The sequence below is a fragment of the Orcinus orca genome, chromosome 14 (genome assembly GCF_937001465.1).
Source record: "Orcinus orca chromosome 14, mOrcOrc1.1, whole genome shotgun sequence".
Taxonomy (NCBI): Eukaryota; Metazoa; Chordata; class Mammalia; order Artiodactyla; family Delphinidae; genus Orcinus; species Orcinus orca.
This window is the reverse complement of record NC_064572.1, coordinates 90,064,232-90,082,654: the sequence shown is the minus strand read 5'-3', so window position 1 is coordinate 90,082,654 and position 18,423 is coordinate 90,064,232. Positions and strand designations below refer to the sequence as shown.

The 18,423-nt window shown below is 62.6% G+C and overlaps 1 protein-coding gene across 1 annotated transcript in view; it reads right to left on the bottom strand.

Moving 5' to 3' along the window:
- Nucleotides 1-17,871, bottom strand: part of ADGRA1 (adhesion G protein-coupled receptor A1) — a 36,186-nt gene extending 18,315 nt beyond the window's left edge. The window contains exons 1-5 of the mRNA XM_004265695.3: nucleotides 17,251-17,871; nucleotides 16,365-16,557; nucleotides 8,505-8,632; nucleotides 6,947-7,070; nucleotides 2,485-2,630 (exon numbers count right to left, since the gene is read on the bottom strand). Of these exons, the coding sequence (XP_004265743.1) occupies nucleotides 2,485-2,630; nucleotides 6,947-7,070; nucleotides 8,505-8,632; nucleotides 16,365-16,367 (401 nt within the window). The 5' untranslated portion in view covers nucleotides 16,368-16,557; nucleotides 17,251-17,871. The remainder of the gene's footprint in view (nucleotides 1-2,484; nucleotides 2,631-6,946; nucleotides 7,071-8,504; nucleotides 8,633-16,364; nucleotides 16,558-17,250) is intronic.
- Between the last annotated feature and the right edge of the window lie 552 nt (nucleotides 17,872-18,423).

Sequence of the window (18,423 nt, the reverse complement as noted above, 5' to 3'; positions counted from 1 at the left end):
GATATGTGCCCTGAAAACCGTAAAACATTCCCGGGAGGAATTAAAGAAGAATGGAAAGACATCCTGCATTCGCAGATTGGATGCTGCTACTAATGTTAAAATGGTAACACATCTTAACGTGCTCTCCAGATTCAATGCAATCTCTATCCGAAGTCCAGTGGCCGTTTTTGCAGAAATGGAGAAAACTATTTTAATATTTGTGTGGGATTTCGCAACTGTTTTCTTTTTATTTCTCAGTGGAAAACTGCAGAGCTGGGCTGGGAGGACACAGGGTCTCTGGCCACTGCCCGTGCCGCCCAGCCCTCCCCGAGGGGCCAGCAAGACATGGTGCGCTCTGTTCTGACAGCTTACGCAGCATGCCCTGGCAGCACGTGGCCTTTTGGGGCGCTTCCCTCTCAGGGAGTCCCAGGAGCTAACTTCCTGTTGCTGTTGGTAAAGGCCAGGCGACTTTCCAGTCTTGGGAGTGGGGTCAAGGATGCAGGAAAAGGACGCCTGTTGCGGGGCCGGTTGGAAGATCCCCACTGATGAGGGTGCTTCCGGTTGAGGAGGCTGAGGGCAGAGGCTGCAGGGCCTGGAGCGTGGAGGGCAGAATGTGAGCCCTGGGGGCCTGGGACGAAAGTCTCTGGCCCCTGACGGCTCCCCCCAGCCTTTGGGGTCCCCACGATCAGCCTCTGGGCTCTCTGGAGAAGGCCCAGGCCCATCACATTCGCCGCCAGCCCCCGGCCAGGCCGGGCCGAGAGAGCAGACTGTGCTGGTGATGGGGGGAGCCGGAAGCAGACGCCCCCGCCCTCCGACATCTGCACCCGTGGCGGGTGTGCGTGCCGGGACGGGGTGGCGACGGGCAGGCCGGTAACCGAGGGAGCTACTGGGGTCACAGCGCTACGTGGACGCCCCAGTGTCAAGGCCCTTCGTACTAAAGGAAATGGACGCTGGGGCGGGGGTGTGGCAGTGGCGTCCGGCCAGCACCAGGAGCGGCCAGCTTCCCCCAGTGACCTGCGGTGTGACAGCGCGGCTGGGGCAGTCCCCACCCCAGGCCCCAGGTCACAGAGCCCCGCGGTGCTGGGCGCCCAGCCGGGTCACGTGCATTTTGAAGCTGTCAGAGAAAAACAGAGCGAGCTCCACAGCTCCCCCCAGTCTTCAAGCAACCAGGCAGCGCTTCAATCAATTTCAGACCTGCAAATGCATTTTGAGAGTGATTTTTAAACCCAGGGGACCTGGGGCCTCCCTGGCAGGAGACGAGATGATGAAATCCCGCTTCCCTGGCCCAAGTCACTGTGAAAGCGCCACTGCCCCTGGTCGCCACATGGCAACGCGTCTGCTCCACCTGAAAATCAAATAGTGTCGGAAGCCTGGGGGCGGGGACGGGGTGGTGTTGCGGGGGGTCGCTATCCGCTTAAATAACACAGGGTGCTTTTTAATCTGCCTCAGAATGGCCGCTCTGCCGGGCTGTGGGCTTACTGAGCGCTGGTCCACGTCCCTCCAAGTGCAAAGCCAGACAGAGCTCGGTCCGAGGGGCCGGGTGTCCCTGGTGCCCCCCGCATGGGCCGCAACCTCACAGCGGCAGCAGCTGCCTTTCCCAGGGACCACCTGGTTGGGATCGTCTCAGGAATCCCAGGCAAAAGGCTCCCAAACGCCAAGGGTCCCCCTCCCCCCACCCCCAGCCCCAGTGTCCAGGGCGACCTCTGGCCGAGCTGCACATCACCACCAGCGGGCACCCTGGGGAAGCTCGGTGGGCAGCCAAGGCTTATGCTCTCCGAGCTCAGGTGACGTCCTGGAGACGGTGGCAGCCGGATGGCTTTGGGCAGCTGGTGCCCAGGCTCAGGCCCACGTAGGCCGATCTGAGCCTGGCTCTTGCCGATGGCCGATTTGGGTTCAGTCTTGGCGCAGAAAACTGAAGGGCAGAGCCCAGCAAAACACTGATTGCCACAGATGGCTGCCCAGTGCCGGGGCAGGTGCGTCCTTGCCTAAAGGAGCCGAGATCGCTCCTTGGCGTGAAGTGAGATGCACTCCTGCTGTGGCCCCGGCGGGCTGGTGCCACAGCGTCTCCCTGGCTCAGATGCTGGCAGGGGGTCTGGGGCTCCCATCGGCCCCAGGCCTGCTCCGACCACGTCCACCTCAAGCCTGCGCGGCCCAAGGAGGCATCGGGGACAACTGGCTGGCGGGGGCCTCCAAACCCGTGGCCGAGCCTCGCGGTCTCCTTGAGACCAGGCCCCCTCTTAGCTCTCTGAGACCCGTGAATAAACCAAAGCCCAGACCCGGCTACGGAGCCGCCACGGAGCCATCCCTCCCCACGCCCACCCAGCATGGTGCCGGGGTTCTCCCCGCGGGAACTCAGCGGTACCAGAGGGCAGCCACCCCGGCACCAGAGCCCCACCCTGCCCCTGGCCACCTGTGCCACTGGCTCATCCTCAGGCCCCAGGTGCCCCAGAGGGAGGTCCAGGGCCTCTTGGGCCTGGTCGGGGGGCGGCCAGGTGCACTCAGTACCTGAGCAGGGGCTGCCTGGGGTGCGGCGGCTGGTCTGCCCCCGGGCACAGCGGGGCCTTCCTGGTCACCTGCTTGTAGATGTTCCTGGCAGCCACTCCGATCCACAGCATGGTGGAGAGTGTGGAGTAGTGCAGCACGATGCCCACCTGGGGGGGGAGAGCGGGTGAGCCAACCACCCCCAGCCCTGCCTCCGCCAGCGCACGTTCCCCCAAGTCCGAGCCCCTCCCCCTTGCATCCTCAGGAGGTGGTGACAGGAAGTGGGACTGGCAGGGGGCACTGGGGTCCTCGGGGCAGATGCCACACTTCACAGGGGCTGGAGCTCAAGGGAGCCGCGTGGGCTGCCAGGACCCTTGAACGGTCAGCATGGCCGTCCTGCAGAGAGGTGTGTGAACGACACCCTGGGCACGGTCCTAGTGGCGAGCACAGCCTCCCGCACGTGGGCCGGGTGCACACGTCTGTGTGGTTGGCATGGCTCAGCCCCACCGGCGCCCACCAAAGGAAGGGAGGGGCGACGGCGCAGCGGGGTCTCCCGGGATTCGGTGTTTGCGGCTCGCGGGTGAGATACAGCGCTTGGGGTCAGAGGCTGAAGTTCACTCCCTGCCAGTCGGAGTCGCTCATTACTGTGGCAATAATCTGCCTCAGCTGATTACGTATTCCACACCCCGTCATCTCCATCCGCTTGTGTAAAATGAGTTGCCTTTGAAGTAATAACCTGACATTTCGCAATGACAAGTAAAACATGGCTGTAATTGTAAGGATGCCAACGTTTAAGGAACACAGCGATTCTGGGAATAAAGGTAACGTCGCACCATTATAATGATTTATCAACTCCAGGGTTCAGCCTTTACTTATGAGAAGGCTCCGTAATAATGGTGAGAACGCCGTGGGGTGGTGGGAAACTCCCCGGGCTGTGTTTACGGTTTCAGGTGGCTCCCTGCAGGGGGGAGAGCCCAGCCTTTCCCTCCGCCTGGCTTGGGCCTCGTGGTGGGGCCGTGTGCGCCTGGGGCCTTGAGCTCACGGCCTCACCCCAGCCTGGCCGAGAGGAGGAGGCATGAGGACCTGAGGGGCTAGAACTCCCTGCACCAGAAACAGGAGGAAAGGGGACCACGTGGGCCTGGCCCTCGACTGCAGGACAGCAGAGTGGCTCTCATCACGTGTGAGTAGAAACAGTCAGAGACACGTCCTTAGAAGGAACGCCACCCTCGGCCTCTGGAGCTGGTCCCAGGCCGGGAAGAGGACCCGGAACCCAGAGTGGGGGCAGGGAGGCAGCAGAGCCAGGTCTGCCCTTCACCTGTCTGCCCCGAGCGTCGCCTGGACTGTGAAAGTTTGTGGGTGATGAGAAGGTGTAAACGGCAGGACTCCGTCTGCCAGACACCAGCTTCAGGCTGGACGCGTGGAGCGGTCGCAGGGTCGTTACCCTGGCGTCCAGACGGCCCCTCTGCCATGCGGGCCGCCGCCCGTGCTTCCGGACCCAGGGCTGGCGCGGACGCACAGGGATTAGCGGGGCCCGCGGCGGCCGCCTGTGCCCATGATGTCAGGGAGCCCTTCAGTGACGCTCGCAGCCATGGTTTCGTCGCCATAACAACCGTCTGTTCCCTCCGGCCATCCTGAGCCACTCTCGTTCCTCAAGTCTCTGTAACACATTTCCCTGTGACACCTGGATGAGGAGGGTTGGCTGCAGAGTCTGTGTCAGGCCTCGGGTGGTGGTGAGCTGTTGCTGTTGCGGTGCGGGCAGGCTGGCTGCCGGCCGGAGCAAATCCACATTTATGCTAATGACTCGGCTTGTGTGATCACGGAGGCTGAGACCCAGAATTTGCAGCTGGCGGGACAGCCGACTGTGCGGTTTCGGTCTGAGCCCGGATCCAAAGGAGAGAGACTGAGGTCCCAGCCCCAGGACACGCAGGGGTCTCTCTTACTCAGACTTCTCTTCTGTCCAGGCCTGCGTGGAGTGGATGAGGCCAGTGTTGGGGAGGACAGTCTGCTTTCCTCAGGCCACGGCTCGAATGTTCACCTCACGCAGAAACACGCTCACAGTTGCGCGCAGAAAGAGGTTTGACCAAAAAGGTGTTTGCACCATGGCCGGTCGGCTCGACACAGGATGTCAGCCTTCACACGTTCCAACCGTCCTGGTCCTGGGCCATGTCCTCTGGGCTCTCTCTCCTCCAGCGAGCAGCGGCCCCATGGCTGTGGCCACCCAGCCCCGCACCTGCTCTCTCTCCTCTGGGCGCTCGGTGGGTGACGTCCAGCCTGCGTGTAGCCGGCCGTCCTGCTGGAATCTTGTTCTCACTGCCCCAGACCTGGCCTACGGCTCGTCTGTGAGAGAAAGCGAGTTCCTGATTCCTTCTGGAAACGTGGTCGGGAAGCCAGGCCAGCACGGACTCCAGAACCGAGGTTGCTCCCCGACAGGGCCATGAGGTTGTCACTACGAGGGGACCGAGCGTGTCTCACGCCAGCAGGACCTCTGCAGATCCTGCCTCTCCAGACCCCCCAGGCCTATCCGCCCCCATCCACCACACACTTCGGGGCCCACCCGGCTGCACCGGCCAGGCCTCGGCTGCCACAAGGACGCCTGGCCCCCAGAGCCTCTGTCTGGGCTGGCAGTCTTGGGGTGGGCTCCCGGTTGGGGGAGGCGGGGCTCCCAGGCCTGTAAGGGCCGTGATGACCTGAGGGGCTGGCTGCACCGCCAGGTCCCAGGGCTCCCGCTGCAGGGTCCCGGCGTGCGGAGCGTTGGTGGCAAAGTGTGGAATAAAGATAGCAATGCATATCACTGCTTCCAGACGGCGCCACGTCTCAGCAGGTGTTCGCAGCGGACGGTAAACTGGATTTCCCGGGGCTCTCCCAGGGGGTGTTTCCACGCTATCGAGAGGCTTCCGGAAGCGTGTCTGCCCCTCTGCATGGTTTTCAGGGACGTGCTGGTGACTTTTCTGCTGGGGTCCAGGAACAGGTGGCAGAATTGGCTTCCCAATGGGATGGTTGGCCCTAACATGGATTTGCAGAAAAGTGACCTTTCTTCTGTGTAGAGGAGCGTGGGGAGACTGGGCCACAGGGCTCCCGGGTCCTGTCTCATGGGTCTGGCACCCTGTTTGCAGGGGGAAGGGCATCGGGGGGGAGCTTACAGCCTGACTCCTCCCCAAGGATCGGGGCGGGGGGAGCTCACAGCCTGACTCCTCCCCAAGGATCGGGGGGGGGAACTCACAGCCTGACTCCTCCCCCAGGTGCCCCTGTGGGAGCAGCCTCTTGCCCCTGACACCCAGGAGCCGCCCAGCTGCCACCGTCTGTGCAGGAGGACGAGTCATTTTTCGTGTGGACAGGGGGCGTGGAGGCCAGGTAACTGGGCTGCAGCAGCCCTCACGGCTGTCAATAAACTGTTGTTGAATTCACACAACCAAGGCTGCGAGGGGTGCATGTGACGTCCCGGTGGGTGCCGGCAGAGACGCTCCCTCCACGTGGTCCAAGCAGATGGACACACACCAAATGAGTCCTTGGTGAGATGCCCTGTGGTCCATGGGGAAGCCCCACCTGGCCCCCGCCTGGGTGCTGGAGGGGTCTGCCCGCCTGGAGGGCACTGTCCACTGGGCTGAGCTGAGGCCAGGAGTAGGCGGGCTGGTGAGAGGCTGGAGGGGGAGAGCACGAGGGGCCTCGATGTCCAGTTGCAAAGGCACCTGGGCCTTCTGTCCTTGACTCACAGTTGACGGAAGGGCCTCTTTCTGGGCTCTGTCAGGACCGGAGGGTAGTTCGTACTACCCGCCCCGCCTTCTTCTGCATGGCAGGTGGGATCTTAGTTCCCCGACCAGGGATCAAACCTGGGCCCCCTGCAGTGGAAGTGCGGAGTCTTAACCACTGGACCGCCAGGGAAGTCCCTTTCCCCCCTTTTAAGGAAGGTCAGGCGGGGCTGTGGGGTGGGAAGAAGAACCCTCTGTGTCTTCTCTGTGCTCCCCTTTCACCTGAGAGGGCCAGACCTCCCCAGCACAAGACCGCCGAGTCCCACTTGGAGGGTGGGGCCCGCGTGTCTCTTCCACGGCCCCGAATCCCCGGCGACCCACCAGCGATGGCGCTCTCTCGCCTACATCCATGGACTCTTACCTGGGCCGAGGGAGCAGGGGGTCCCACCCCTGTGCTCCTACCCCACCTGTCTCTGCAGGAGAGGCAGGTCGCGTCCCTGTTTCTGTGATGAGCCCCGGACTATGAATGTCTCATTAACATGTCACCATAGGCCTTGGAGAAAACTGGTCCGATTGGAAAATAAACTAAATGACATGATCAAATGCTGAGCAAATCAGTCAGACTCATGCAGGAGAGGTGTAGACACACTGGATGCTTAACTGTCCCCTTCACGAGAAGCCTGAGCAAGCACTTGAATGTGGTTTCATACACAAGACGGTTATCACGAATTTCCCCTTTGGGAGGAGAGTCGACAAACACTTCAGAGTTTGTAGCAAAATGAAGACCCAACAGCACTCACCGCCTGGCACAGGATAGGGTACGTGGTGCGGTTGATGCCACCAGCAAACACGGAGAAGGTCAGGGCCGCGTGGAAGCAGAAGTTCAGGAGCGTGTGCCGGCCTTTCCGGCTGATCCGGATGGCGCTGCAGGAACGGAGATTTCAGGTCAGGAACCGGCCTCTCAGGGCAGAGCGTAGAAGTGAACCCTTTTCTCCAAATGCCACGTCCCGTCCACGCGGGGAATGGGCTGAAGACCTCGGAGCGGGACGAAGACGGGCAGGGAAAAGCACACCAGAGAGACCAGGTCGGGGAAAGATGGATGGACACGCTGAATCCACCTTAGCATGTGGCCTTGGGTGGTTTGTTGGAAAATCGCCCTGGAATACTGTGACTGGGAGGTCTCTGGTCATTGGACAGACGAGGACCTTGAGGCCCTGGGACGCTATGATTTGTCCAATGTCCCAGAGGGAGGATGGGGAAGAAACCCAGTCCCACCTCCTGGTTCCCCAGACAGAGTTCTTCCCTCTCTGAGCAGAGGCTGTACCTTAGGAGGAGGCTGTGATTGACTGTCTCTGACATGATCCCCTGTAGCCAGGCCTGTACCTGGATAGGACGCTGCCTGTGGCTGTGAACATACCCATGACCAGTCCCCAGCCCTGGCGATGGACAAAATGAAATTTCTTAGCCTATGCCTGCAGCTGTGATTATGACCACAGCTTCTCTGTGGCCTTGAACACACCCAGGCCTCTACCTATGACCATAGCCTTGGACACGCCCAAGCCTCTACCTGTGACCCTGGCCTTGGACATGCCCAAGCCTCTACCTGTGACCCTGGCCTTGGACACACCCAAGCCTCTACCTATGACCATGGCCTTGGACACGCTCAAGCCTCTACCTGTGACCCTGGCCTTGGACACGCCCAAGCCTCTGCCTGTGACCCTGGCCTTGGACATGTCCAAGCCTCTACCTATGACCATGGCCTTGGACACGCTCAAGCCTCTACCTATGACCCTGGCCTTGGACACGCTCAAGCCTCTTCCCCTGACCCTGGCCTTGGACATGCCCAAGCCTCTTCCCACGACCGTGGTTATGGCTGTGGCCTGGGCTTTGCCCATGACTTTGATTGTGGACTTGACCCTGATGGTGGCCGGGACCCCTCCTCACATTACCCAGCGCATCTTCAAGTGATGCCCCAGCCCCTCCAGGCAGATGCGGCCAGGACACCAGCTCTGTAGGAAACCAGCTGGACTCCCCTGTAGATGAAAAGCAGAGGGCAAGGCTGCTCGAAGTTTCTGCAGCTACTCTAACTTCCTCAGGCCATGGGCTGTAGGGGCCCCTGAACGGACACGGTGCCATTGGAGAAAGAGCGCGTGTCACCTGAATTGATGAGCACGGGGGGGCCCGGGGTGGAAGGCAAGGGTGTCGCCCAGCACTTGGCCACCCTCGGCTGCCAGCGCCGTCTGGGCTCTGGGCAGCCTCAAGCTGGCCGGCTGCCTGTGAAGCACCTTCCTGGACTCCTTGCTACGTGAGGGCAGGAGAGAGCTTGCCCTCGAAGGCGAGGGGCAGAGTGGGCCTTACCTCTGGTGCACGACGTAGGTGATGGCGGAGGCCAGCAGACACAGCAGCATGACAGCAGTGCAGGCGTACACCACGGGGTGCAGGAACTCCCCTGGGGACTGGGGCAGGGACAGGACAGTCCTCAAATCCTGGAAAGGACACAGAGCACACCCGTGTGACCAAGGTGGCCGGGCTGTCCCCAGGCTCAGCCTCCGCCCGGCGAGGGGCTGGAAGCATTTCCTGGATCGGGTGGAGGTTCGCAGGTCTCAGCAGAAATGGTCGACCTGGGGCAGGGGAAGGTCCCCAACCTGTGGAGCGCTCAGGGCAGGCGGCATGTGGCCTCGTGGGCCCCCTACCAGCTGTGGGCGCCTCTGGGGGCTCTGACGGCCAGCTCCCCCAGGGCAGCCTCCTGCTGTGCTGCCTGTTGGCCTCCAGACTCCTCGCCCTTCCGGGGGGCTGGTGGACCACCCGGCTCCTGCTTCTGTCAAATGCCCTTGTATGACGGCACAACTTGCCCCCATGAGGCTCGTGTCAGATTACCCCCAAGTCCACTCCGGGCCTCACACCCACTGCAATGCTGCTTTGAGTGGTCTCCCAGGAGAATTTGTATCATTTCAGTAAGTCTGCCCAGAGGTGACTCAGGTCAGTGGGGGAAGAGCAGCAGGTGTGAACAGGCTCGAGAACCCCAGGTGTACAACCTTCACTGTTTGTCACAGCCCAGGTAAAGGGCTGAAGGTCAGGGTTCAAAGGATATCCATTTTCCCTGGAGGATGTAACACTGAGGGCAGAATGCCCCGGGCTGGACATTCAGAGCTGAGGGAGGTTCTGTCTTTTCATTCACCAGGTAAGCGAGGCCTGCTGCGTCAGGCGCTGGGGCTCTGAGGCCAACCCCCGACGCAGCCCCGGAAGTGCCCTGCGTCGGAGCTGCGTTCCCAGGGCGAGGCCGGGCACACCCGCCAGGGGCACCCCCAGGCCGGTGGAGGACCCGGAGGGGCTTGGGGCACACCAGGCTGGGAGGTAGGGGCTAGAGCCTGCGGCACCCCCCTCTGACCTCCGACCCTCTGCCCGCACCGAGCCCTGCTCTGGACGCTTCGTGTGGTACAAGTCGTCGAGTCCCACGAGAAGCCTGCTGTGGACTGAGCTGTCCCCACCATCCGGAGGGGATGGCTTTTAGGGATGTGGCTCAGGTAGGGTAGGGTCCTCGGGTGGCCCTGACCAAAGGGACCAGAGTCCCTGTAAGCAGGGGCCGGCACCAGCACACGGTGGGAGGGGCCCTCTACACTGCAAGGAGAGGCCTCAGGAGAAGCCCACCTGCAGGCGCCTGGACCTTGGACGTCCAGCCTCCTGCTCTGTGGGACTTTGTCACGGCCGCCCCAGGGGACAAGTTGAGCCGTGCTCTGGTTCCCACTGCTCAGGTCAGAGGGTGGAGCCCTTGCTCGATGCCCCAGCCTGAATGCCCTACTCTGCTCCCACGGCCCTGGGGGACACGCTGGGCTCTGGGGAGCAGGCTGGGGTCAGTGCCCACAGGCTGAGCTGGGCCTGTGGAGGGCTGCCTGGTGTCCCCTGTGGGACCACCTGAGCTGCTCCTGCTGTGACCACAGGGCTGGTGGTCAGAGCTAGGGGTCTGCCGTCGTGCTGGTCCCATTCCCGCAGACCACAGGGGCGTCCATGGCAGACACCCCCGCCCCAGGCCCAGAGCAGCTCCAACTGGTGCCTCCCTGGGCTGTGAGGACAGCGGAGGTGGCTGGCGGCTCCTCCAGGATGGAGTCGTGGGGAGCAGAGAGGCACCCCGAGAAGGCCTTGGCCTGTTACGGCGGGAGTCAGGAAGCCAGCGCGTCCAGGCTCAGGTGGCTTCTCTCCTCGTGGACATTCCTGGAGGCCCGGCCAGCCAGAGGACGTGCTCAGAGGAGCCACCCTGGGCCCAGCTGCGGCCTCTGCACCCCGACTTTGCTCCGACGCAGGGACTTTGGTGAGGAGGTCGCTGTTGTCATGGCAACAGCTGATTGAATTTGGTCACCCGGGAAGAGGCACTGAGTGACCTGGATGCCAAGGGGGCCTCAGCGTCTGGCTGCCCAGGGGCCCCGCTGCCCAGGGAAGCCAGAAATAGCGCCCTGCCCAGAAGAAGCAGGCGGTCAGGGAAGGGCGCCGTGCCGCTTGGCAGACCGCAGGCCGGACACCACGGCTGCCCTCGTGCTGCAGTCCTGACCGTCCACGGGCCAGGAAGCCTGAAGCGCAGGTGTAGACGTGCACGGAACACCAACAGCTCCCGTCTGGACACCCAGGCTGTCAGCAGGAGGCACATTGCACTCACAGCCCAAATCCACGGAATCACGAGCTCAGGAGGAAAGGCTGCCAACGGACGCCAGCCTCGAGGTGACTGGGACGCAGAGGCTGCACGTCCCCAGGGGAGACCTGGAGGCCCTGCCCACTCAAGATGCCTGGGAAGGCTCGGCACAGGGGAGGGTCTGTGGCCAGATCCTGGCAGGGCTCCCACCACACCCAGGGGAGCACGAAGGCTGCTGGGCCCTCTGTCCTGCAGCCAGGAGCCTCCGTCTGGGCGAGGATGGGCCTCTGTGACGAAGGGCAGGATGGTCTCCTGGTGGAGAATAGATGTTTCACGAGAGAGAGAGCAGCCTGCCGTTCTTGCTTCCTGGGGGCGTTCAGCTCCCACAGCGTCCCGCCTGCCAGGGGCCCTAGCGTCCTGCCTCCCACAGCGTCCCGCCTGCCAGGGGCCCTAGCGTCCTGCCTCCCACTAGCGTCCTGCCTCCCACAGCGTCCCGCCTGCCAGGGGCCCTAGCGTCCCGCCTCCCACAGCGTCCCGCCTGCCAGGGGCCCTAGCGTCCCGCCTCCCACTAGCGTCCCGCCTGCCAGGGGCCCTAGCGTCCCGCCTCCCACAGCGTCCCGCCTGCCAGGGGCCCTCACGCATCCCGAATTCTGGAGCATTTGGCGTCAGGCGATGGCGGGAAGGGGGCTCACGAGGCCCCGTAGTCCCAGGGTGTTTCTGCATTTGTCAGGCTCCGCGGGCACCGGCCTCCTGCCAGTTGCAACTCACTGCAAACGTCGAGGAAAGGCAGGTTTTCCTGGGCAAGTCCTGATACTGGATGATCTTTTCATTGAGAGTCATCAGCCGGGAGTGTTGGATTCAGGTCTGACCGGGCACTGGCGGCGTCCCTGGGCCTGTGTGTGTCGTCCTTTTCATGGGAGACGATGGTGTGTCCCTCCTGTGACATCAGCCGGGGCTGAGACCCCCTGACCCTTCACAAAAGTGCACCTGGGCCTCTGTTACTGGTTTCATGTCCACAGGCAAGAGCCGCTCCGGGTCTGGCCCGTCCGGTTCTCTCACTGACTCAATCGGGACCCGTGTGTCCTGGTGTCTCTCCTGGAGCTGAGGGACCCGGGGTGGGTCCACCCCCTCTGGGGGGCTTACAAGCCCCTTCCCCACCTTTTCCGGGTGCTGTCACCTGCACTGCTGCCCCTAAGGACTGAGGTCAGACCCCTGACTCTTTCTGGGGTTGGGGGAGGGATGGCGGAGGAGGGGGGTGAACAAAGCTGGCACTTGCTTCCTGACGCAGCGGCCACAGCAACGGCCTGATGCCCTGGGGCCGAGGGCCACAGGTGCATGTGACCCACGACGGGGGAGCCCATGCAGCTCCCGGGCCTGCGGTGGAGAGCTTACCTCCAGAAGCATCTTATCTGCCAGTTTCTATTCACACACGCAAAACCCCTTTATGTTAAGCCTAGTAAGAGCCAGAATTGGTTTTCCTGCAGCAGAAAAACATCTCAGAGCATCCGTTCAAGACCCAGAGGCGTTTCCTGAGGACGACGCCCAGCCTGTCATGGGACCAGCCCGGAGGTCACCCTGCCCGGAGGTCACCCGCCTTTGGACCCCTTCCCTCTCGTCCGAGGGCCCAGATTTGAGGCTTCTCACAGTGGTGAGGGGGGTCTCCGACCCCGCAGCAGCTGCATCCACAATATATGATTTAGGAGAAACAGAGATTTAATTCCACTTGGCCTCCTATTTTTTTTCCTTTCTCCAAATCAGAGTTATCAACAGTGCTTTCTACATTTTTAGAGGTGACATTTAAAATTCAAAGTAAGTAATGCAAAATGGCGCTGGAGTTTATATTTTAAAGTTCACACATGTACACGTTCCTCTTGGAAGAAGCTACTCTGCGAGTGTTCCACGGGCAAAACCCTTACGATGGTCCATATGTGGTCAGACAGCATTGGATGGGCAAGTCCCTCAGAGGCCGTGGACCCGGCGGTGCTCTGGGGACCAGCGACAATGGATGCAGCGTTGACCTCAGAGCAGAGAGGCTGGAGAGAGGTCCAGAGAACCCACGGAGGAAGAGGGGAGGCGAAGGCAACGCCCAGAGGACGAGGCCACACACCGCGTGCCGGGAGCCGCCCAGCTGCGGGGCTGAAGCCCGCAATTCCCGCTCACGTCTGTGCTGCAGGGCGACCGGCGGGGCTGCGGTGGAAGCTACAGCCAAGGTGTGTCTCCTCCGGGGACCCCGGGCTCCTGCTTCCCCGTGGAGCCTCAGGCTCCGGGCAACGGTCCCAGGGCGGCAGTCCCCGTGCTGCCTGGTTTGTATTTCCCCTTTTCCGTTACACCTCATCATGATTTTAGTTGGATGTGTCCTTTTTGGTATGTTTTGCAATCAAACAAATTGGGATGTTAAGAAAGACAAGAAGAAAGGAGGGAAGAGGTCAGGTCAGGGGTCGCTTGTCTGATCAAAAGCGGCAAATGGGTCTCTCCGGGCCGCGGTGCAGACCGTGTACGGGTGTCCCTCCCGCATGGCCAGGCATCAAGGCTGGGCCTTTGGGGGTCTAGGGTGGGCAGGTCCTTCCACCCGGGCTTGTCCCGACCAAGACTGAGCTCTGTGGAGCCTGCGGCCCCTCGTCTGCTTTTTAGTGGCGACCCTGCTGATCTGTCAGCCTTCCCTGAGGGAGTCCCGGGGGAGAGGCAGGCACAGATGAGCCATCTCTGCATTCGGAGCACAGGTTGGCCCGACTGGGCATTTGTGTGGTTTGTAGCATCTTCCTTTGAGGGTGCGTGGGCTGGTCTAATTATGAAGAACTTTGGAGAAAAGACCTTGAGAAATATGACGGGCTTTCCTTCAGGACTGGGGTTACTTGCTTAAAACCGTCAACAGTAAGGGGAGGCCTGAGGTGGGCGACAAACTCTGTGCGCCTAAGGCAGGTTTTCTGAGTTGTTAGAAATTTAAATATTGGACTGAGTCGAAAGCAGCGAACTGGAGGAACTCACTGAAGCTCTGAGGCTGGAGCATCGGAGTGGGAACCCACCCACAGGTGTGGCCTGGGTTCCACGGGCTCAGAGGGAGCCCATGGGCGCCCTGCGGGCTCCCGCCTCCTGCTGATACACTGGCTTCCCGGGTCCCGCCCTGCATCCACCCTGGTCTCTCTGGGGCTTTACTTCCACCCTTCTTGTTGGAACGCGGGTGCTTCTGTGTGGACAGGGGCGTGCTGCGTGGCGTCTGCCCTTGGGATGGCCTGGCCTCTCACCCTGTCCCGGCTCCAGGCCCTGCAGGACCTGGCGAAGGTCACCCCGACTCGAAGCCAGCGGTGCTGCCACTGTGGCCGCCTCCTGGGCCCGGGCCACTCTGAGGCGCCATTGCCGAGCAGGTCTCCGTGGCACTCAGGCCGCCACATCGGTGAGCGGCTGGGCTCACCCTCTGGGCCCCACTTGAGGCCACAGGGGCTGCGGGGAGGCCATGTACACCAGTCCTGCCTCCCAGCTAATCCCCTGCGACAGGTATGGCCGGAGAGCAGCGGCGGGGCCAGCACCGCCCGCGGGACCACACTCAGGAAGGAAAGAGTGCCCGGGCTTGGACGGTTTCCACTCCAGTTCCAGACCCGTCGCTTTGCTCCCTTGGAGAGCGCTGCTCTCTGCGCTAACGGTGAGGCTCAGAGAGGAGCACGAGGGCAGAGCTGCACGCGCTTGGGGACCTTCTTGAATTCGAGTATCAACAGCACCATCGCAGAGGCAGCCGTGCAGTCAGGTCCTGCTTTACACTCTGATGAGGGTCAGCGCCGGGCAGGTGTGGGGCCTGGGCTTTACCGGCTGGAGACCAGGCGGCAGGGTGCAGGTCCCCCAGCCCCTGAGCCCCCAGGGGAGCACCTGCGTGTTCACCAACCTGTTGGTGCCGAGGGCACACAGGCAACTCGCTCAGAAGGAGGCACAGGTGCCCGAAGATGCTCAGGGCTCAGCACGGTTCAAACCGGGGTCGTGGGCACCTCGACACCTCCAGGTGCCTCCAGGACACCTCGGTGGTGCTGCACTCAGGAGCTTGTCAGGCAGCTGACTGCCAGGGCCAGGCCCGAGCAGGTGGCCGGAGCGTGGCATCCTGCGGCATGGGGCCAGAGCTGCCCCTGCTGGCTTTCCTCCCCACGGCCCCCAGGGGCCGCAGGCGTCTCACCCACAGGCTCCCAGACACAGGCAGGAAAGTGCTTGCAGCAGAACTGCAGCACCACACGTTAGGTTGGCATCTCTGTTCCTCTCAGAAGCTCTCTCCGGTGTAAATGTTATTTGTTAGCAATAAAACCCCAACAAACTGCTGAGATTCCAAGCTCTCCAGGCAAGGGAAATCCAGCTGGTTCCCAGAGTCCTGGACTGGCCGGCGTGGAGCTGGCTGGGGCTGGGGGGAGGGTGTGGATGGACTTGGAGGAAGGAAGGAGGGTGCTGGGCGGCCTGGGCGGCCCTGCAGATTTGCACAGAAGGGCTGGAGGGTCAGAGGCAGAGGCGAAGATGGGGCCTGACGCTGGGGCACCTGGATCACGTGCGGTGGCGCCCCGGGGCGGTGCTGCCCCCCCTCCCCCGTTCACCCTTCATCTGCCAGTGACAGGACCCATTTTGCAAATGAGGATATAAATTCGAGGATGCAAAGCTTCAAACACGGCCAACCCGGAGGCCCTGGCTTGTTGGGGGCTGGTGCCTGCAGGCAACAGGTGACGGCTCAGAGCTGGGGTGTGGGCCCGGCTGCGCCTGGAGCACACACCCTCAGACGCCTGAGAGGCAGGTGGCATGGCAGCTCTGCGAGCTGATGCCGACCTTTGGCAAAAAGCATCTCTCTTGTTTGGACATTTCGAATCCAACAGGAAGAAAATGAGCAAGTAACTCAGACACAGCCCTGCTTGTGAAGAGTCGGGTCTGCACTGACGACCCATGACAGTGTCCGAGCCTCGGCCCCTGTGCCACGCTGTCCTCGGCCAGCGGTGTTCTGTGCGTGCGCTCCGCTGCTGTCCCTCACCAGCAGACACAATGCATTATTCACTCAGCATCACCCATTCCGGAATCCAAACAGCAGGAACCGCAGGGAAGCGCCCCGAGCCTGCAGGCCGAGCCCCACACAGCCGGCCGCACCCCCTTTTCTGGTGAGAGAGGCGTTCTCTGTGCTTGCCGAACGCGCCGCTGAAGCCCACCCGCATCCCCTGCCATTCGGCCAACTTTCTGATGGGAAGGAGGCCGGCAGGGCTGCAGCGGGAGGGCCGTGTGCAGGGCCAGGGCCGGGAGAGCGAGGGCCCCAGCCAGGGGTCAGAGAGGTTTTCACAGGTCACGGCCGAGCCTGGGTGGTGGTGGGACACGGTCTCTTCCACCGATTCAGTGACTCAACACTGCAGCACGTCTGCCACTAATTAGTATGATCTACGCGGAGCAGCCGCTGGCGAGCAGCGGAGCAGGCAGCCCGAGGCCCCCCTCCCGCCCGGCCCCGCCCCCAGGGCCCCTGGCCGCAGGGCCAGCATGCGCCCACCGCCCCCCGCTGACCACGAGGCAGCCTACTCTCCCTGCCTGGGGATCCGTGAGTGGCGGCGGCAGCCTCAGCCCGCCCGCCCCCCCCCACGGCCCCCGCGTGTACTCACCATGAGCACAGCGAAGTTACTGAAGTGTGAGCAGGGGACGGAGGTGGTGCCAACGGCACAGCCGATTACGTCGCACCGTTCTCCCCGCCGGCCTCCATGGCCGTCCAGAAGGTCAAGGTCCCAGGCAGCGGCCACGGGGTAGAGCCCTGGACGACTGTGATGGGGCGGGTGAGGGTGGAGAGGCCGCCCCCATCTGCGAAGACAGGGCAGGTCAGGGCGGGTGGGGGTCCTCCCTGCCACCTGCATCTAGCACCCCACCCACGGGGCAGCCCCCCGGCTGCAGCCGGCAGCAGCTGTTTCCGAAGTCTGCCCCCATCTCATCTCCCTCCGACCCAGCCAGCCTGTTGGAGTGTCTGGCTTGGGGTACCTGAGTCAGGCAGAGGCTCCAGGGACGACCTGGGGCCTCAGAGCCTTAGAGGGACGGTGCCCCCGGGGAGCACTTCCTTATCCATATTTAAAAACCAACCTCCGCTCGCCATCCCAGCGCGAGACACTCAGCCCAACCTCAGGCTGCAGAAGACACGTACAGCATGTCTGTCAGTTTAAGTCAAGAGACTCCAATAACCCCCAACGGACAGCCAGACCTGGGAGGGCGAAGCTTCCACCGCCCGGACGTGGCCAGACCTCACGGGCTGGCGTCTCCCACACAGATCAGTTTATCTGGTGGCTCCGTGCCGTCTGTGTAACCCAAAGTTGTTGAGAAGCTGCATTTGGAAGAGCAGGAACTGCTCACTCCTGGTCGGCGCTGATGCCCAGGAAGCGGCCGGGGCGGTGTATGCTGCGGCCACCGGGCTCCGACCTCGCCTCCCCCCCGGGTCCCACTGCCTCCTCGCCCGGGGGCCCACCTGCCGCGCGGACCCTGGAGAAACGCAGCCCAACTTCTCACCTATTTTGGCAAAAACAGCAGGAGTGGCAGCGGTCCTGCGCTTCCTGTTGGCGAGAGGCGGTGAGTTCCCGGGTCCGGGAGCAGTTTTCCACCCCAGGGGCAGCGCTGGAGCTCGCGAGTGGAGTTATCAACAGATTGCAAGCCTGCAGCCCGGCGACGGCCAGGGCTCTGCACCGGGGAGGGTGTCAGAGCCGGAGGGGCAGGCAGTCACTGCCGTTCTCAGCAGGAGGCTTCCCGGACTCCGGTGGGGAGTGCCTGCTCCCTCGGGCGGGCGACGGCCAGGGACCAGGGACGGTTGGGAAGCAGGAGCCGTAACCATGGGGATGGGGGAGGCGCTGATGGCGGCGGCCAGCTCCCTGCGGCAGGGTGGGAATGGTTCTTCCCAGCCAGACCGCGGGCCCCATCACACCGCAGAGCCGATTTAAAGAGACAACCGGCGGTTTTGCCTTCGCTTCCAAGAGAATCGGACAACTCACAGCAAAACGTCTCCCTGAAGAGGCAGAAGGAGGACAGCGCAATGTTATTTTTTTATTACGGGAACCCCTGTCCACCGGGGCTCTGAGAACAGAAATACAGACAAGGAAATTGATTTTGGAGGAATTTTCAGTCCTCATATTAAAATATTCTCAAATCCAAATATGGCCACACCGTGGTGAACCCACGAGTCCACGCCAGCATGAGTCAGCAGTGTGATCCTGCCAGTGTAGACAGGCCTCAGCTGTGCAGAAAGAGGCCCCCACACCCCTGCCCAGCCCAGGGTCCCAGCCCCCAGCCCGGGCGTTAGAGCTGGAGATGACAGGGCACAGGAAGGAAGGCACATGTGTGGAGAGGAGGGAGGACAGGAGGATGGTGCACGGCGGGACCCTGCCTGCGGGGCGTGTGGGCCGCTGCCTGGCCAGCAGGCCTCTGGGTGGGGCCTTCCCATGCCCCCGGCCCTCGTCCCACCAATATTGCCAGCATCCTGTCTGCATCGCTCCCGGCATCCCCGTTGCACCGCTGTGGGACGCTGTGATGGGTCCTGAACCTCAACTGAGGGACAGGAAACCCCGAGGGGTGAAGGGGTTTTCCAGTCGCCCAGTGACTGGTGTCAGAGCTGAGTGGAGGCCCTCACGCCCAGGCCCGACCCACCTGTCGTCCTGGGGTGGCTCCCTCAGGGCTGGAGGGCGCCGTGGA